The sequence below is a fragment of the Arvicola amphibius genome, chromosome 3 (assembly GCF_903992535.2).
Source record: "Arvicola amphibius chromosome 3, mArvAmp1.2, whole genome shotgun sequence".
NCBI lineage: Eukaryota > Metazoa > Chordata > Mammalia > Rodentia > Cricetidae > Arvicola > Arvicola amphibius.
Window position 1 is genome coordinate 145,416,886 of NC_052049.1, and position 21,388 is coordinate 145,438,273.

Below are 21,388 nucleotides of genomic sequence, written 5' to 3' on the forward strand. Positions count from 1 at the left end.
ATGAAGACATTTACTTGATTATTTGTTGATGGATTATTCTGAAAACTTCACTGTTAGAATTAAAATTGATTTTGTATTTTGTCAACCCTTCAATTACACTATCTTTTTTCTTAATATTTCATTGAATAAGTGTCTGTGGGGAAACAGTATAATTTTCATATAATATTAAAATTTATAAAATAAGTTGTTCTAAGTTGTATATTATATAAAAAATTAAACCATTGTTGATAGATTTTGAAACTGAACCACGAATAAGTTATTTGGATCCAAAATTCTTGCCTCCAAATTTCACATTACCTTACTGTATAGAGAAGTGGATAGTATGGAAAGAAAACCATGTAATTAGTTATATAAATAAGCAATACCAAGATGACCATAACCCTAGACAAAGAACTATGAGCAACTGATGAGTGCTGAGAGAGAAGAATTAACCTCTCCCAGGGAAGAGCCTTTTTATTGGCTATCAAAGAAAATATGGTCAGCCCTGAAACTGCATACAGGCAAACAACAAAAACCTACTCACCAGGTTGTATTTATGTATAAGTACATAAATTCCATAGTGTATAAATATATGTGTGTATGTGTATGTGCAACAAAAATAAGCAGGGTAAAATTATATATTTGAAAGTTGGGAGAGGCTAAACAAAGAAAAGGAAATAAAGGAAGTTATATAATTCTATTTTAATTAGAAATATATTCTTTTTCTTAAGCTATTATTCAATCTCTAAAGCTTAGGTAATGATATCTGAACTTTGGCCTTAAGATAATCAGGTTTAAGTGAGATCATGAGAATAGGCCACTTACAGACAGGATTATTCTCCTCATAAAAAGAGAAACTATTTCTCTGCTACATGGTGATACTATGAAAGGGTAGGGATTTGCCAGCCAAGAAAACATCGCTTCCAAAGCACTGAATCAGTCACCATGTTGATCTTGACTTTGCAACTCCAGAATAAAATGTCCATTGTTTATGTCATTTGGTCATGGTGGGCTAAACAAATAAACACAATCATATATAGTTGGGTTGCAGTGCCAAATTATGTATAATATATTTAATATACACATATTAAGTTTGGGTGTGACGTATGTGTACACACATGTATGATGGTGTTTGTGTTCTTAGTTACACATATGGAGGATGGCGATTGACGTTGGTTTCTCTTCATTCCCGTCTTTTTTAGATAGAGTCTCTCACTGAATTTAGTGTTTACCAGTGGATTAGTCTGTCTGGCAAGTGACTTCCTGCTATATTCCTGTTTCTGACTCCCTGTACTGATATCATAGGCTAGATATATATGCTGTCTCATAGTAGGCATCTTGGTCCTCTTCATCTTTCTGCCCCCTCTTCTGTAATTTGTTCTAAGACCTAGGTGTAGGGGTTGCATTGTAGATATGCTAACTGTTTCATCTGATCATAAGACCAAGCAAAAGTTAACCATACTGGAAGATACCAAATTAGGCAACTTCAATTCACAATTCTTTACTGGGTGAAATATATTAAATAACTTATTGTATTAGCTCCCATTAATACCTGCCATACCTCTTACTCATGTCTGGCTGTGATCAGATGCCATGAAATAGCAGGCACATTAGTCTTATATGATAAAGAACAACTATCTCTGTCTATCAGCTAGAGTTCCCTTTGTTCTTTCATAATTTTGTCATACATTAGACATAGGATATTATATAGATATCAAACTACATGAGACTGAAACAATGCCACTTTCATCCAACAGGATAGAAACTAATGGGTCATTAAAAACTCTAAATTTTTCACTTATTGTATTTTTCTTGTGTTTAATCTGACTTTTCCTGGAGTTCTATATTCCTCAATCTGGATAACCAGATGGAAAACCAGATTTATCAGTGTCACGGACCAATGTTACTCCCTTTGTGAAAAGCCAATAAAACTATTTGGCTCAGAGCAACAGGAACAAATACTCTTTGAGTCTTCATATTAATTTAGCTAGAAATGTGGACCTTCTTCCAACACTATTTCCTGTGGCTGATATGTTAGCAGAAGCCAAGTGCAATATATATTTTTAAGTGTGGCATTTACTCATGGTTATATAGATGTGGCATGTTTTTTTAGAGTTTCTTGTTGTAAAATAGAATCTTGAAGCCAGTCTTTTTCTATATCCTCACATAAGAAAGAAAACACGCATAAGACTCCTAGAGACACATGCCGAGCAGTTATTTACCCACGTTTTCTCAGGAACCACCAAGCCCTATCGATGCTTCCTCCGCTGCATCCATGGCGGTTCTTGGCACAGCAGGAGATCAGATTCTGAGGGGAGAGGTTGGCCGTGTAGCGACCGTTGGACTGAATTGCTATCCGGTCAGCTGCCACACCTATTTCACACAAAATACTGATTAATATTCAAATAACATGTGATGTCATAGTTCTAATACTTTTTTATTTGAACCCTCAACTACATTTCAAAATTGATATTGCTCCGGTAACTCACTTCTCAAAGGCTTTTCTAGTTCTTTATTCATTTATGGCCTATATATATTTGAACCCGTTTTTCATTAAGAAACCTGCCAAGTGGCAGAGTTTCTGAAAGAAAGAGATTTATGTACTTGAATTGTCTAACTCTTGCACCTGGGAGAGCATCTTCCCTAGAGTTGCAGATAAATCTATGTTTTATATGAAAAAAATTAACACAGTAATATTAAATATAATTTAATTCATTTTTAATTAATCCATTAATCTAGTGTAACTTTATACACTAAAGTAAACCAAATCCCTAAGTTTTACATTGGCTTCTGTTGCAACTTCCCTGGAGGTCATATTTCTGTTAATTTAAGGTACTACAAATCCATTATATTATAGCTTAAGTAGTTAAATCATACTTTTATATTCATTATGTGATTAAAAATAATCTTATTTTAGTAGACATGTAGTTAATTCTATATATACAAATATAGATACACTCACACACATATATGCATATATTGTATGTGTGTGCAACTAAGTGAGTGTATTCATAGTTGTGGTTATAACCAGCATTACTATACTACTATTAAAAGTAATTAGCTGTATTTCATAGTTGTTTGAATGATAAATGTCCCCAGTAGTCTTCAGAATTTGAAAACCTGTTTCCCAGCTGGTTGCAGCATTATGGTAGGTTTAGGAAATACGGTCTCACTGAAGGAAATGTGTCACTAGGTGTGGACGTCTTCTGTTTTTGTTTTGTTTTATTGTTGTTGTTGGAATGTCATGACAATACCATGCATACTATTTTAAAATTTTAATGTGAAAAATAAATATAAATTAACTGGCAAAGAATAGAAAAAGAAAGAGATGGCATATCTCTGCCCTCATAGAAAAATGGGAAATGGATCAATGGTAGCAAAAATCAACTTGTGTGTGACTATAGTGTACTACAGTGTGACAACACTTACATAGTAGTCAAATGTAAAAGGAGAAGAAAAAAATCAGGGTGAGGACCATTTCAGTAGAAAATTTTGAGATGCTTTAGCCTACTCCTGAGTGCTCTTTTAGGACTACATCAAAGCACCAGAACATAGCTCTATGAAGATGTTGATAGTATCCAGACATTATCACTGTAGGTTCTATTTAATTGTGAAAAGTCTTCGGGGGTAATTTTGGAGATCAAATATTGGGATCAATCCGAGTATCTTATTTATTGGCTTTAGACCAATAAATAGCTGTTAGAGGGATGTTTCTTACAACTTAAAATGAATATTAACATTATTTTGGAAAGCAATCTTATTAAAAGGTATTATATCACCTTAAATTTAAAACCTATAGATTTATTTTGTATAGAATGAGATGCAAAACTTCAGTCTACTATGATTTAATCTAGAATTGAACTTTTCTTCAAAATAGCTTAACAACTATAGTTTTATAAATCTTATAAAAATAAATAATGTAAAGATTTTATGTGAATTTATACATGAATATTAGAAATCTTGATGACATTATGATAAAAGTAAATTAAAATCTAAACTCAAAATCAAGTTAATTTTGCTAATTTATTCATTATCTATATACATTAGATACTAACGTCCAAGATTTAGATTAAAATTTGTAACCTCCAGGTTCCTTTCTTTGTCCAGAATATTTAAACTGACCGTTTACTATTATTTACGTTCTCCAAGCTTATAAACTGTCCAACTACTCTACCATGCTCTAAAAACAGGAGAAGTTATGAGGAAGCGATTGAAATTAATGTCATTACTTGCAGTGGAAAAAGCCCAGGATGCAGCACAGTTTTTTTGATCCAATGGACCATGAGTCCATCCAGGCCACTTATAAGAAGCAATGAAAACCTCAGGAAGATCGGCTTTGTCAGGAAAAGATGCCTAAGGGAAAGGAGACAGATATATTAGAAGTTTTCAAGTATGTCCACACTGTCACTGAAAGATGCATGCATGCCCTCTTGCAGTGTTTATAATGATTTTAAATTATTTTATGCATTAAGGCTTCTGAGGGAAGCATAGCTACAGGGGATTTCTTTCTGCTTGGGTGTAAAGGCAGCTGCATGTTAGGAATCACAGCATGGATTGGATGCTTTTTTCTGGTTGCCATGTAGTGCAAGGACCCTTCTACCAGTGTCCCTGTCATTTTGAATTATAGCTTGCTCATTCACGTGAAATGACATATGAGATTGTGAAAAATCAGCCCTTGTAAAGAATGTTACTTCTATATCTCTCTTCCTTTGGAGAGTGTATATGATTGTCAGGTGAAAGAATTTCAAACAAAGGCTTTCAGGGCAATTCATATTAACACAGGAAATCATTCAATTTTGCATCATTATGAGAAATGAAACTGAAGTTAATTTGCTCATATTCTTAAATTCCAAAAGATTAAAGAAAACTTTAAAATGTGTATAATACCAAAGATATAATACCATGATGTCATAAAAACCCACATTAAATTCCCAACAGGGTCAGTTCTTGCTACTCTCTCAACATGTCTAGGTGACATACTAAGAGGAGATATTTGCAACCCTTTTCAATAAATGAGGTAACTGACTTCTAAAAGCTGATGGATATGCTAAAGACCCAGCTAAACAGGACTTTCTCCTCAGACTAGACCCTTGACTTAGAATTTTTCTGACATCATGCTCCATTAATGTCATTTTTATGAGAAATGAGTGCATGCAGCACCTTGTATCAGAACTTAAATGTCGGTAAATGGTAAAAGTTCATTGACTTAATAGTTTTATGATTTGTGCTAGTGATGCTACTAATCTGACATCTTACAAAAATTTACTTCTGACAATTATAAAATAAATTCAAAGTCTAAAGCAGGCAAAATTTAAAATGTATCTGTCTCTATGAAGTAAATGCATTCATCCAAAATAACTTATAAATTAGAGCACTGGGGAAAGAATTCACTTTCGACTTAGAGAACTATTACCACCCAATGAGAGAGTAAGAAACATTGAGTCCATTCCAAAAAGTTTCGCTGCTTAGACGGAAGAGTGAAGGACATACTGTTGGTTACCACAAATAGCCTCAATGAGAAGGGTCAGCATGACAGGGATCGGTGACGAAATGGATTGAAATGCCAGCGCTGCTCAATGGACCAGAGAGCAGAAGCTGGAACAGCTTAAGCTAAGAGGAGTGACCAAAGAGACTCAGTCTCAAAGGTGTCTTTCTAAATGGCAAACAAAAACACGACTTATACATCACCTGTGCTTCCCCATATCTCTCTCATCAGCTTATCAGTGTGCATTTAAGTGCATATTACATTAATCTGCCTCAAGTATCCAGAAAACTTGAGTGTCCGAATGCCAGTTGTTATTTTATGGCTTTGAAATACAATTTAAGAGGAGAGTTAGGATACATCTCTTCTTCCCTGTTGAGGCAATTAAGATCCATCATTTATAGTACAATCCAGCAGAATTTAGTGATGTAGAATGTAACTTCCACATTTGCGAGATGATCAGACTGTTTTGCCCAAGATTGTGTGATAATAATAAAAGTTTGTGTATCTGTGTGTGATTGTGTGTGTGTGAGAGAGAGAGAGAGAGAGAGAGAGAGAGAGAGAGAGACAGAGAGAGTCAGAGAGTCAGAGAGTCAGAGAGAGAGAGACAGAGACAGAGACAGAGAGAGTCAGAGAGACAGAGAGAGACAGAGAGAGGAGGGGTGTAAGTCAGGTAGATTTCATCTCTTGAAATATGATTCCCCTTTGTCCCATTAAACTATTGTGCCACTACTTTGCTACTTTCATGATTCATTCTTTGAAACTAAAAATTGCAAAAAAAAAAGTGATAGTCCTCGGTAAAATAACATGATAGAGACAAATCAATTATAATGATTTTTATCGAAAACGTATTTAACTACATTTTCGTACAATACATGAAATTCATGTATTGGTCTTATAAAGATTTTTTTATCACTTTTAATATTGTTTCCATGAAAGGAAGCCTCTGTGACCTGAAGCTCATCAGAGAAATTACCTTCAATTGTATTTTCCTCATGCTATCAAATGATTTAATTAAGGAACACAGAGAAAATGTTACATCCCATGATCCCCAAAGTATTGCATTCCATTAGATACCAAAATGTTTTCAGAGTTAATAAGTAAAAACAATATCCCAAAATAATAACTTTCAGGAACTGGCTAAAGAATGCTGGCTTTAATAAATGATATATTCTAATTAATTAATTTGATGAAATATTACCTAATAACTAAAAGAATCAAGAGGACAACCTAAGAGTGTCAGAAATTTCAAATGTAGTATCTCATATAAGGAAGAAATTTGTCTTCAAACAGAATATGTATTCTTCCATAAGGGCATTTTTAATTGTTTATATTGTTATTTTTAAATTCTATTCCCAAACCAACATTTGCCAGATTTGAGAATTAATATGAACATCTCCCTAATTCAACATTTTATTTATAAATTTTGAAGATGCTATGGACAGATGTAGAAATCCACAGCAGTGCCAATCACCAGAGACTTACATTACCCTCTGCACTTAGTCCAGTTATGGAGAATGGAAAGGCAATGACAGACAGCCTTAAGACACATTTGTTTTCTTAAGAAAACCGTGATGAATCTATATGTTGTTTCTATACCTACAGGACACACACTATGTGGAACACCCTCCTATCATCAGCTCCAACTTTACCCTCCCATTTTAATTTGGATAACCAAAAACATCTAAAGTTTAAATAATGAAACCAAAAACTTGAGCCTATTCCAACATTTCACAGTTCCAGATCAGTGGTGAAGAATACCAAGACATTTCTCAAAAATATTTAATTCTGAGAAGGAGAAAGGTGTTTTTCTGATAGCCGGGGAATATGTGGATATTTCTCATCCTCGCAAATATTTAAATTTGCATGTTGGCATTTGGAATCCCTTGATGATTCTCTGGTACCTCATGCTCCGTGGCTAGTGCCAGGTCTCCAGTCCCATCCTTTCTTCATAGTCATAGAATTTTTATCATGGCACACGCAGGCTGAGGAACGAGACTACACTGGCCAGACTCCAGGTGCCGCTGTTACTATTTCCAGTACAATACACAGAAGTGTCACTTGTACTGTATGAGAATTTTCTTTAAAAGACTACTCGGGCTTTTTTTTTTTCTACTCCTGCTTTTCTCTGCTACCAGAAATCAGGTGTTATAGATAGGCATGGAGGAATCTCCGTGAGCTGTTGTCCCACCTTGGAAATGAAGGAACAAGAAATGAAGGAGCAACAGGAGTGCAGCTTGGGTCCAGGACCCTCTTCCTCTGCGGCTTTGCTTGCAGAATTGGAGGGGTGATTTATGCTGTGCTTATGCCACTGCCATTTTCAGTCTTGTCACTCACAGTTGAGCCTTATCATATTTATTAAAGAACAAAGAATTGTCATTGAAGTTTCTAGGTCAATGCTGTATTTCATTGAACCAAATCTATGAAATGTAAGAAAGCGTCCCAATTTCAGAGGTACTAAAAGTTTAGAACGATGCATACGAGTACAGATGAATATATCTTAAATGGTTTACCTAGAACACAAGTTTGAAGCAGGTAATTTTAAAGGAAGTTGATTTACTTGAACAGTTTATAAGAACCATTTTTTAATTTAATTGGTTTCTATTTTCAACACAATATTTTATTTAGCAAGTGCCAAGGGTATCTAAAATTTATGTGAGGATCTAAAAATTATGGATAGTATTCCATGGTTTTAAGGGTTTGTCATTTGACTCAATGCAGATTGTTTCATTTTATTTCATTTTCTATTTCATGCTAGTGATAAAGCAAAGAATTAATGTCTTGTGCAGTAGATTTGTGGAAGAAATAAGAGTAGAAAAAAAGAGCCTGACACTCAAAAGACAGTGGTATATAGTATATAGATTCCTCTGATTACTTTAGAAATCTACTTTTTTAAAATCAACTAATTTATTCATTGAAACAATCTTTTCTCATTTTACATAGTGATCCCATTCCCACTCCCTTCCCTCCTCCCGCTGCCCCCACTGCCTCCTGCCCCACCCCTATGCATTCATTAGAGAGGGTAAACTTTCCCATTGGGAGTCAACAAAGTCTGACACATCACTTTGAGGTGGGACCAAGGCCCTTCCCTCTATATTTAGGCTGAGCAAGGTATCCCTCCAAAGAAAATGGAGTCCAAAAAGCCAATTAAAACACTATGTATAAATCCTGGTCCCACTACCAGTATCTACAAAGACTGCCCCAAATAACACATCTGCCACCCACATTCAGAGGGCCTAGTTTGGTCCTATGCAGGTTTCCCCACTGTCAGTCCGCTAGTGAGCTCCCACTAGCTCAGGTCAGCTGTTTCTTTGGATCTCCTCATCATGATCTTGACCCCTTTGCTCATACATCACTCCTCCATCTCTAGGACTGGTCTCTGGAAACTCAGCCAAGAACTTAGCTGTGGACCTCTGCATCTGCTTCCATCAGTTGCTGGGTGAAGGTTCTATGATGGCACTTGAGGTGGTCATCAATCTGCTTATAGGGGAAGGCCAGTTTAATAAAAAATATACTTTTAAACACCCTTGTGAGGATCTATCTGTGTCAATCAGTTAGGCTCCCCACTGCTCTGGTTGTGCTCAGTCACCGTCACAGCATTATGCATACAGTGGTGGCTAGAATTTTAACAGCTTTAGCCAGTGTCAGTGAGAATGTCCACTCTCCTGGTTTGCTCCTGCCCTTGTCAACATGTATGAGAATGTTCTGAGGTGAACACACATTAGCACAAGCTCCACCACAACATCTGACCCAGACTCTCTGGCATCATTCACACTCACTGTGTTGTGGCCAGCTGCTTTACATGAGTGTTGGAGCCAAACAACCATTTTATGGGGAAACAGACCATTTTATCCAATAGTATGTAAATTATAAAGATATTTAACTGTGTTTTTCTTTTTGTTGTCAGTGTTTTGGTCTCCACAAAGTTTTCTGTTACACAGGTGCTTTTGGTGCCAGGATAAGATCTTCTTTCAGAAAGGACTATTTTTACTCAAATAAAATGTTTCAACAATTTAAAAATGGGACCTCATGAAACTGAAAAGCTTCTGTAAGGCAAAGGCAGCTGGAGAGGATGTGGAGTACGGGGAACACTCCTGCATTTCTGGTAGGAGTACAAATTGTACAGCCATTTTGAAAATCAATATGGAGTGTTGGAACTAATGAGTCCTGGCCTTCAGCTGCTCTTCCTTGTCTAGAGCCTTCTAATTGAAGTTACTAAAAGCTGTGCTTTACCTAGAGGATCAGAGGATAGGATTTTCACCTGTTGGCCATTGACTGCAGGGTATTTAAGCCTCCATGGTGCTATTAAAGGAGGGCTTTTTGGTACCAGTGTTGGAAGGTCTGTGTGCCAGTCTGTCTCTGCGTGTGTTTCCTCAACCTCCAGCCCCTTGCCTGAAGCTCACTAACTGGGTTCTAGGGCATACAGCACAGACGAGGGGGGGGGGGAGGGGGCACAGCGCGTGGCAATGGAGGTTTCTCAGAATACTGGAAATCAACCTACTTCAAGTCCCAGCTATACTACTCTTGGGCATAAACCCAATGGATCCTCAATCATACCACAAGGACACATACTCAACTAAGTTTATAGTAGCAAGAATAGTCAGAAGCTGGAAACTATCTAGATATCCCTCAACTGAAGACTTTATAAAGAAAATGTGATTCATTTATACAGTAGAGTATTACTCTGCTATTACAAACCATGACATCTTGAAATTCAAAAGCAAATGGATGGAATTAGAAAAAAATATCTTGAGTAAGGTTACCCAGATCCAGGAAAACAAACAAATACATTTATTAGCGGATATTACCTGGAAAGTAAAGGATAATCATGATACAATCTATAGACCCAGAGAGGTTAGGTAACAAAGAGGGCACTTGGATCTCCCTGGGTGGACTGGAGGAAGATCCGGATGGGATCATGAGGGATCAGATGGGGTGGTGTAGGTGGAAGAGTACTGTATTGAAAGAGCTTACTAGATAAGGGGTCATTTCATGGTCAGGTATAAACCTAGTTCAGGAGAAACTCCCAGGAACTACATGATAACCCCAGCTAAAACTCCTAGCAAAAGAGGATATATAGCCTGAACTGGCCACCAGCTGTAACAGGCAAGACTGACAAGACTACCAGTAGAGGCATTGGGACACCATTCTAGCCACATAACTTTTGACTTACAGTCTGTCTGGCCTATGGGATGTCCTGGGGAAAGAGTATCACAGATATTGTGGGAGTGGCCAACCAATGACTGTTCCAACCTGACACCCATGCCATGGGAGGGAGCCCACCCCTGACAATGCATGGAGAAAAAAGTCAGTATTATGATGCCTAACAATATTCTGGTATATTCATAGATTGATGCCTAGCCCTAAAGTCATCAGAGAGGCTTCAATCAAAAACTGATGGAAAATACATGGATTATATCTAATGACCAGAGAAATAAAACAGTCGATCAACTGTTATGTCCCACTTAGATAGTGATGAAACATTCAGATGATCAGATGAACATTTGTTGACTCATCAAAAATTTTAGCGGCCTAAAGTTAATATGTAATTCATAAAATGATAGTTTTAATTACTCTTAACATAGAATTGAAAATTTACGTCATCATTTTTATCTGTGAGTTTTTCCAACTAAGTCCATTTATATTGAATAACAGAATAAAGATTCTCATTAGGGTAACTGAACATTTTACCTATACCATCTTGACATCCAATATAGTAGTAAGGCTATGGGTTTCAATTGACATGCTGTCCTTCTTAACATCTTTATAGTTCTAGAAGAGTTCTATTTTCGATATAACATCAAATTATTTTTTTAGGGCAATCAACAGTGGCAATAATAAAACTGCACATTTCTTAAATTTGAGCTGTTTTGCATGCGTTTGGATGTCTCTCCTACATGTATACTACATGCATGTGTACTACATGCATGCCTGGTGTCTGCAGATGGCATCAAATTGACTGGGATTGTAGTTAACAGATGATTGTGAACTACCATAAAGGTGCTGGTAACTAAAACTGGACCTTCTGAAACAGCACAAAGTACCCTTAAGCATGAAGCAATCTCTCCAGGCTGTCCTTTAAAAATTTAAACTGAAACAAATATGCAAATAAACACTTATTTTTAGACTTTTGAGCAAAAATGGTAATTTTAATACAAAGCATTTTCAATATTTATAAATAAATATCATGCAATGAAGTTTCTTGGAGTACTTGATAAATTCCCATGTGCATATATATATATATATATATATATATATGCTAGATGTACAAGTGCATGCACATATCTGTGCATGTGTATAATACTTTGTATAGGGCTTTGTACATACTGGAAAAGCACTCCACCACTAAGCACATCACCAAACCCAGATATACCTTTTAACATCTCTTCAACAGTAATTTTTCTGCTAGCTCAGAAGAGACTCCATCAATTTAAGCTTTACAAACAGCCATAATAATTGGTCATCTCTAATTTTTTCCTAAGGAATTGGACTATGTTGTATTTTTCCAAGAATATACTTTTGCTTTTTGCAATACTTTTATTTTAAAACTTTAGCTGAAGTCAGTATTTCTTAAATTATATTGTGTGGAGTCTAAGACCTGACTACTAACCCAAAACTTATCTAATCTGTGAATTTAGATAATGCTGCACTAAAAAGTTGCTAAAAATTAAAACTGCAATATTCTCTGTGTTCTCATGAGTATTATGAATCTTCAAAAGACAGATATAATGTTCTTTTTATCTGGCAGCAGCTGAGATACAGTCTCCTAGCTGTCAGCTATCCCAGGAATCCTAGTTGCAGAAGTACAGACCAGCTTCCTCTCAACATTCTCTGCATTGTAAAAACTTTTGAGTTCCAACACTCATCTAGGCAATGTGGCCAAAGAATGAGAGGGATTTTAGGTTAGGGTACAGTGCATTTTTTAGCATACCAGGAATCACATCATGGCTCAGCAACTACAAATATTTCAATAATAGATAATAACCACACTAAATGTAAATTTGGATTTTCTACCAATAACCCTCTTACATATATAGTCTACCCCTTTGAAAACAATTAAGTAAAGGAAATATCAGTTATTCAAAAGTACAACTTTATGAATTGTCCATTTGTATTATACTTTGAGTCAGTTTGATATCATTTATTGGGTATTAATTTGTACCCAAGAGGCTTCATCTTTAGCCCATATAAGACTACCATTTCAACTCAGTTTGTGTTGCCCTTGTGTCCTTCCCATAAATACTTGCTTTGGTTCCTAAACTATTCTTGACTAGTATTGGAGACAATTCGAACACTTAGAAACAGCCCTCAGCTACTGTGCTTAAGAAATCAGAATCTATTTCCAAGCGGGTATGTCATAATTAGGCAATGGAACCCTTGGAGATCAGTTGAATTGTCCTTGCTGATTTCTTGGAACTACTTAGCTTTAAACTTTCCTAAAACACTAATCATTAAAATTGTTTTTCATTTATGTATTACCACAGAAATTTTTAGGCAAATACCCAAGAACCAATAAATGGTTTAGAGTGAAAGGGTCTGCTGTCTGCTGTGGTGAGTAGCAACTTGAAAAACTCTATCATGTGTTTTTCTAGACTACAGTAAGTTATCAGAAGCTTCTGAAAGTTTATGCTTTAAAAGAAAATGTTGTAAAAATATCAACGAAAAGCATATTAATATTTAAAAATAAATATTGAGCTCACTCTGCCACTCAATGAAAGAAAATGAAAGAATGGCTGTTATAATGGAGTATTTTCTTAAACAATACCAGGGGCAAAAGGAAAGACAAAAACTACAAGAAAAAATATACTTTTTCCAGTTGTGTATAAAGTTAAGTTACTGAAAACCATGAAATGAACCATACTGCTAAAGATTTTGTCATACTAGTTATAGAAGACTCCGAACACTTTCTAAGCTGAATATCTATGAAAAATAACTGTTGGTATATTAAACATCTTTTCTATGTTGAATGTGAAATGGCTGAAGTTATCTTGACATACTTATACTACAGACTCCTGTGGTAGGAGCAACAAACAAGGTTTTTGCAATGTAATGAATTCCAAGGCAACAATTTGCTTGTTCAGTCTCAGTGTAACTTAGGCTCACTCAATCGTAGTTTGTTTGATATTAAAGCACTCAGTGATGCTGGTATCCAGGACATCAAGAAGTTGTCCCTCCCCTCCCCTCCTCCCATACCCCCTCCCTCCCTCACCAGGCCAAGGAGCCATCAGGGTTCCCTACTCTATGCTAAGACCAAGGTCCTCCCAACTCCCCCCAGGTCCAGGAAGGTGATCAACCAAGCTGAGAAGGCTCCCACAGAGCCCGTCCATGCTCCTGGATATTGGAAGTAGACACAATCGCCGGGCAAAAATTGGGAACTTGAGGGTGGGGCGAGACAGGGCCAAGGGAAGATGGGGAGAGAAAAGCATGAAGGGGAGAATGGGGGGAGCTCAGAGGAATGGGATGCTTGGGATACAGGAAGGGTGGATATGGGAGCAGGGAAGCATATATCTTAATTTAGGGAGCCATCTGAGGGTTGTCAAGAGACTTGACTCTAGAGGGGTTCCCGGGTTTCCAGGGAGACGCCCCCAGCTAGTTCCTTGGGCAGCTGAGGAGAGGGAGCCTGAAAAGGCCACTTCCTATAGCCATACTGATGAATTTCTTGCTTATCACCATAGAACCTCCACCTGGCGATAGATGAAGAAAATGACTGAGCCCTATATTGGAGCACCGGACTGAGCTCCCAAGGTCCTGACGAGGAGCAGAAGGAGAGAGAACATGAGAAAGAAAGTCAGGACCGTGAGGGGTGCGTTCACCCATGGAGACGGTGGGACAGAACTAACGGGAGACCACCAAGTCCAGTTGGAATGGGACTGATGGAACATGAGACCAAACCGGACTCTGAATGTGGCCGACGGTGGAGGCTGACTGAGTAGCCAAGGACAAAGGAGAACAAATCTTTTCTAATCATCATGGAGTGTGTGCCTAAGATGGGTTTCTCATGACAATGAGACACATCTGCTCCTGTCAGCACCATTCTACTTCTTAAAAGGGTGATGGCCATTGAAGAAACTCAATGGACAAGAAACTGCTTTTGCCTTGACTGCTTTACTATGTGCTGTGCAAACTAGACATGCATGATCCACAAGAAAGAGACTGCTGAACTTTGCCAAAATAAGGCAGGGAAATCCTTTGAGATTCCTGCTTCATAGAAGAGTCTGACAGACATTCTGCAAGACACAGAGGAAAGAAACTATTGAACTTTGCTAAAACAAGGCAGGATAGACCTTCAAATTTCCTGTTTCATTGAAAAGTCTGCCTGATACTCTAGGCCTGTAAGCTAAAGATAGAAGTTCTAACATTGCAAAGGAACGTTGGGTGACTGACAAGGCAGTCAAATGTCTCCATTGGTATGTAATTTTATATCCTTCCAGGGTCTTATGGAGAATTATTGTTGCAGTTTTTCTTAATTAAGAAAATAAGTTAGGTATAAAACTTTGGAGTCACTACAATGGTATAGATGGTGAACTGTTTTCTCTGAATTTGCTAAATGAAAATGGACTGAATATTGAAAATGCAATTCTTGTTAACTGTTTTTGTTGTATGTAGTTGCTTTCCTTTCTTAGTTCATATTTTCTGGAAGCACTCTCACAAACATACCCTCCTAGTCAAATCAACTTGACGATCAAGACTTGCCACTGAAAACATGGAATATCAAACCCTTTAGTAGAAATACGTATTCCTGTAAAGTCACTGACAATGAAACAGAACACCCAGTCATCATTTAAAAGACACACAAATTTTATAGGTAGGTAATGGTTTTTATATTTAGCGATTTTCTTTTTAATTTATGTTTCATTTTCATGGTTCTGAAAAATCAAAACTGTACGTTATAGTTCAGATTTCTTTAAATATATACATAAGTTCACCTGCAAAAACACGTGTACATCCATGAATCAGAAAGAAACACTTACTGTCATTTCATTCATGCTCAGAAGCATAGGGCTAGGTGGCAAGGTGCCAAGGCGAAATTTGAACCCTTCTTCTAAAGTCATTCCCCAGAATTGGCTATAGTTCTGTGCTGTCCATCTACCTTACAAATGAAGCAGAAAAAAATATGTATAGGTTACATGATATCACTCATAAATACATTCTTATTTCTAGATCTGAAAATTATATAGTAATGGGATATCAAAATATGTGAATTATCAGAACAGAGCGAATAGTCTTCATAAGGCTGCAAACACTGATCTTTCAAAAATCAAGGGCATGAAACACTAGTCTTGGATTTGGTCTGTTTCTGTTATGATAGATATAAGAAATGTGAGTCCACATAATTATATGTTGAACCCAAGAATATGACATCTTTATATACTATAAAAAGATTAAGTATAATAATGCTAATATATGTCGTTTCCTTTAAATGTACATAATTGCTCTTTAGAAAGAAACCTGACTTTACAGACTTTACAGGTTAAAGAGGACAAACTGTGCCTTTTGAACTTTCTCAGTTTTTTTCTTTTTTTTCAGTTTTATTTTTATTTTTTTCTCATTTTTTATTGAAAATTTCCATCTCCTCCCCTCCTCCTCCCCCTTCCCTCCCCTCCCTTCCACCCATACCCCCACTCTGCCCCTCTCCAAGCCAAAGAGCTATCAGGGTTCCCTTCACTATGTTAAGTCCAAGGTCCTCCCAGCTCCCCCTAAGTCCAGGAAAGATGAACATGGGATGTACTCACTCATAATTGGTTTCTAGCCATAAATAAAGGACATCAAGCCTATAATTCATAAAAAAAAATCCTAGAGAAGATATATAAGAAGGTGAATCCAAAGAAAAACAGATAGTTATCCTCCTGGATATTGGAAGTAGACAAGATTGCTGGACAAAAAATGGGAACTTGGGGGTGGGGTGGGATGGGGAGTTGGGGGGATGGGGAGAGAAAAGTGTGAAGTGGAGGATGGGAAGAGCTTGGGGGAATAGGATGGTTGGGATATAGGAAGGGTGGATATGGGAACAAGGAATTATATATCTTAATTAAGGGAGCCATTCTAGGGTTGGCAGAGACTTGACTCTAGAGGGGTTCCCAGATGTCCAGGAAGACACCCCCAGCTAGTTCCTTGGGCAGCTGAGGAGAGGGTGCCAGAAATGTCCAGATCCTATTGCCATACTCATGAATATCTTGCATATCACCATAGAACCTTCACCTGGCATTGGATGGAGAAAATGACAGAGCCCCACATAGAAGCACCGGATTGAGCTCCCAAGGTCCTGATGAGGAGCAAAAGGAGGGAGATCATGAGCAAGGAAGTCAGGACCGTGAGGAGTGCATGTACCCATTGAGATGGTGGGACAGATCTAACGGGAGACCACCAAGTCCAGTTGGAATTGAACTTTCTCAGTTTTGAAGTTTCTTTTGAAGTTTCTCAGCAAAACAGAAGTTGTCTATGAAAAATGGAAAGCTAGCTAGTCATACATTTTATTTTTGCAGTATTGGAGACTGAATCTAGGTAGGTGAGTGCTCTACCATTGAGTGTCTTCTTGGCAATCTTCATCATTCTAGTTTAAAGAGTTTATATCCTCAAATGTTATTTAGACAATAAGTGAGTTAATTTGTATCCAGTGTTAACCACTAATAGTTACTGGCAAACTTATTAAGTCCATTATTTAGAAATCAGCTATTAAAATGCATTGTTTTTTAGAGACTTATTTTTTCACCTTGTTTAGGAAAAAGTGCCTTATTTTCAAATTTTGATAAGAAAATTTGAATTCTCCAGTAGGTGATGGTGGCTGAACACCAGACACCAGACAGGATTCTAAACATTGCTAGTCCAAACCTTCTACCCTACAGACAAATGTTTTCATTACTAAAATCAGGTCTATACTATACTTTGTTGTGTTTGTCATCAAAATTACTTATAATGTGGTAAGATATTTTGAGTTATTAGAAATTCAACTCAATTCTCAGTAATATTTTTAAAGCAAAAACTGCAACACCTAAGGAATTTCAAGGTGGTAACCTCCAGATCTGTATTGCACATGTAATGTTACTTATAAAACAAACAGAAACTGCTGGGCAAAGTGATTTTTAGGGGGAGGTTCCCTGTATTAGTAGTCTCCAAATATGTAAGAGACATCCAGGGATTATTTAACTGAGAACTCAATTTAACGAAAGGAAGAAGCATTTTAAAATAAAAGATAGAGGGGTTCATCTGGGGTGCTGGCTCCAGCCTTTTAATCCCACTACTCAGGAGGTTCACTGAGTTTAAGGTCAGTCTGGTCTACACAGTGAGCTCTAGGCCAGCCAAGGATATATAGTAAAACAGAAGAGATAGTTCTATTGTGGATAGGAGTGTTTGCCGCTTTTGCAAAAGACCAGAATTCAGTTCTCAGCATCCACATGGTAGCTCCTAACCTTCTGTAATTTCAGATCCCAGGGATGCAATGTCCTCTTCTGACTTATGCAGAGACCACAGGCCACATGTGGTATGCATACATACATACAGGCAGCCGAATCACTCATTTGCATAAACAGGTAAATGTAAAAAAAAATAGATAAATCTAAAAGACAAAAGAAACCTAATAAGATAGAGGTGATCTTCCTCTTGCTAGCTGAGGGCATGCACTGGCTCCACTTTCCTTAGAGCTCCTCAAGGCACAAGGCATCTTTGAGTTCAATTCTTGAGAAATAGTGTCTTTGAGACTAGGTAAGTAGAAGAAAATCAAGATAAAAAGCCATGCATTGTACCAATAGAGGAAATATGAGCAAAGAACTAAGACTAGGTGGGCTTTTGTCCACAAAGAAGCCAGGGCAATGAGAAACACCCAGTAGTAGTGCAGAGCCATATCCTACCAGGAAGAACCATGAGGACTTAAGCACCTGACCTATTAAGAACTTGAAGAACTGGTTGACTCTGCCTGAAACCCAAATAACATGCTGAACTTAACCACTAAAGAGGAAAGTGGACAGAAACCTTGACCAAGCACCAGAAGAGTATGGGAAAATCTAAAATGGAGAGATTCCCAGTGCTCATGGTGTTCCAGCCTTGCCTCTGCCTGAAGAAGCACATGATCAGACTGGGGTCCCCAGAACCAGACTGAGGGAATAGCTCAGGGCTGTGCAAAAAGCTTTTGTGGGACTCCTCACAATGGAAAGGCAGGTGTCTCTGACTCTTTTGGCTGCTTGTGGCACCTTTTTCCTCCTACTGGGACACCTTTTCCAGATTTGATGTGATAATTTATGACAAGTCTTATTGTATATTGTTATGGCTGTTTGGTTGATATCCCTTGGAGGTTTGCTCTTTCCTGAAGGGAAACTGAGGAGGGATGGATCTGAGGGAGATGGATGACAGCAGGAGATGGAGAGATTTAGGAAAAGGAAACTATGGTCAGAATGTATTATATGAGAAAAAATAAAAATGAAATAAGATTCAAGAATGAGAAACAAAAATCAAGCTCAGCCTACCCAAGTCTACCACCAAGGAACAGAGGCAATCAGCCCTCAGGTATAGCCCCAGAGAAAGGATTAAGGACCCTAAAACTGGAACATCTGTACAGTTTTATTACACCCTCTATATTACAACAAGAGCAAGAGATCCACTGGGCTTCAGAGGAGAAAGTGACAGAGCTTAGAGCATTGTGTGGCTTACAAAGCAGACCACAAATGGTGTACAGAAGCTCATATGTTGTGAGATCTGGAAGAGAGGAACATCCTGGATAGCTTTGGTGTTAAATTGGACCACTCGGGAAAAGGCAAAACTCAGTGAAGAATCGTCTCAATTGAATATGGGGAATTTTCTTGTTTAAAATCAATACAGGAGGATCCAGCCCTCTGTGAGCTGTGCTATTCCTGGACAGGTAATCCTGGGGTGTATAAGGTATACCTGGGGTATACCTGAGAGAAAAGCCAAAGGCAGTGTTTTCCCATGGTCTCTACTTCAGTTCCTGCCTTCAGATTCCTGCCTTTCTTCCTGCCTTGGCTTTCCTCTGCAACGAATTGTGAGCTATAAGCCAAATAAACTCTTCCCTTCTCAAGTTACTTCTGATCAGAATTTTATTATAGCAACACAAAAGCAAGCAAGGATAGTGATTACTAACACTCCCATCCAGACCGTGCTACAAAGAGGGTGTGTGGATGATGGGTATGATGGACCTTAGCGTAGCATCTTGATGAATAGAGCTAAGCTGTCTCCAAGACCTCGAGGAAACCATCACAGTCTCTTTACTACAGCTGATTTTCTCCTAAATATAGTACCTAATGAATCTAGCACACAAGGAAAGTGCATATAAAATAAACAATAGCAAAGGGAAGGGGGAAAATTTAAAAACTTGAAGACATAGCCTCTCAAGTGGTGGTGAATATCACATAAAGAAACAAAAACGTGGAGTACCATTTCACCATGACATACACACACTTAACAGATTTTCGGTATGGTAAAATAAAGATAGTAAGCTAGCAGAATTTCCAGAGGAAAAAATTCAGAGTTCTACTTTTTTTAAAAAATAAGGTCCCCCAACCAAAAGAAATTCAAATAAACATATGAGTTTATATCAAGATGTGTACAAAACAGTTATGACATAAAGACAGACAACAAAGTTACCAAAGTGAGTGAAAGAATAAGTAACTAGGAGAAAAAATTTTAAAACACTAAGAAAAAATTCAGCCTAGAAATTTTTTGAGCCTAAAAGAGAACCAAAAACCCTTACACAACACCAACCAGAGGGTAACAAAAGAAAAAAAAAAAAAAAGCTCTGTACTATGTTTGAATTACTTCATTTGGAGTTCTTGGCCAGTGAGGTCCTATAGACCCACAAATATCACAGGCTATGTCCATTGCCCTTTCTTACACTCCAGAATTAAATCCTAATTCCCTATTTCTAAAAATAACAGATGCTTGACACACATTGCAAAAATCAACCTGATACAGACCTGAAAGCTTTATACTTACTGGCTAGCTTGTATAATACTAGAAGGTGCTAGACATGCTACCAGAGAAGAAAGTGATCAATAATACCAGCTCATCTTTTGAGCTACCCTAATGGCTGGCCTGGCAAGACACACTCTTTGATATGATAGTGGTGCAAAAAAAAAATCAGCTGAGTAATCAATCACTTTCTGCTTGGGTCTAAGTTGCATTCCACATGATAAAACCCACATCTAACATCATACTCAGACTCAGAACCTATGACTAAGCAGATCATAGGCCATAGGAGATAAAAAAGCTAGAAATTTTGTTAATGGACTTGGTATTAAACTGACTCATAATGACTTATATGTAAAGATTAATATTTCTCTTATTCTTCATGAGAGATGTTCCTAATTGCAGTGGATTGTGGTTAAGACAATAACTCACAACTGGTCAAAGAACAGAAAATAAGAGACTACACAGAATGTTCAACACCAAAGGAAACATAGCATACTACAACCCGCATTCCAAGTTTCAGGGATTACTACAGAGGAGAATGAGTGGAAGGGCCAGGAGCAAGGGATAGTGACAAGAAAACATAATCTTTAGACACAGAAGGGCAATTGTACACATGAACTCACAGAATTTCAACAGCATAAACAAAACCCACAAAAGCCCAAAACAGACCAAACCTCAACAAGGAGAGAGGTGATGGCCACATAGTCTGACCCCTCGCTGTGGAGCTATTTGCAATTGTTAGGTATTGGAAGAAACTTTTCCCTAAGAGCATAGTTCCTTGTAAGTCAACCACCACTCTCCAGTAGAAGACTACATGGCCAAGAATATTTTAGATTTGTTGGGGAGAACTGAATATGATCAAAGTACATATAAAATATACAAAGAACTAATAAAACTTTCAAATGAAAAGCCCCAGTTGAATTCATTCCAAACTGTTGACAGGTATAAATAAGAGAATGTGTTTTGTTGTGCTGTGTTGTTAGTTTAGTTTAGTTTCTTAGGCAGAGTCTC

General features: G+C 37.4%; 1 protein-coding gene across 1 annotated transcript in view; it reads right to left on the reverse strand.

Moving 5' to 3' along the window:
• The window catches only part of Tinag (tubulointerstitial nephritis antigen), a 95,047-nt gene that overhangs the window by 53,532 nt on the left and 20,127 nt on the right, over window positions 1–21,388 (reverse strand). The window contains exons 4-6 of the mRNA XM_038324171.1: window positions 15,433–15,547; window positions 4,209–4,332; window positions 2,202–2,352 (exon numbers count right to left, since the gene is read on the reverse strand). Coding sequence (XP_038180099.1) covers window positions 2,202–2,352; window positions 4,209–4,332; window positions 15,433–15,547 — 390 coding nt within the window. The remainder of the gene's footprint in view (window positions 1–2,201; window positions 2,353–4,208; window positions 4,333–15,432; window positions 15,548–21,388) is intronic.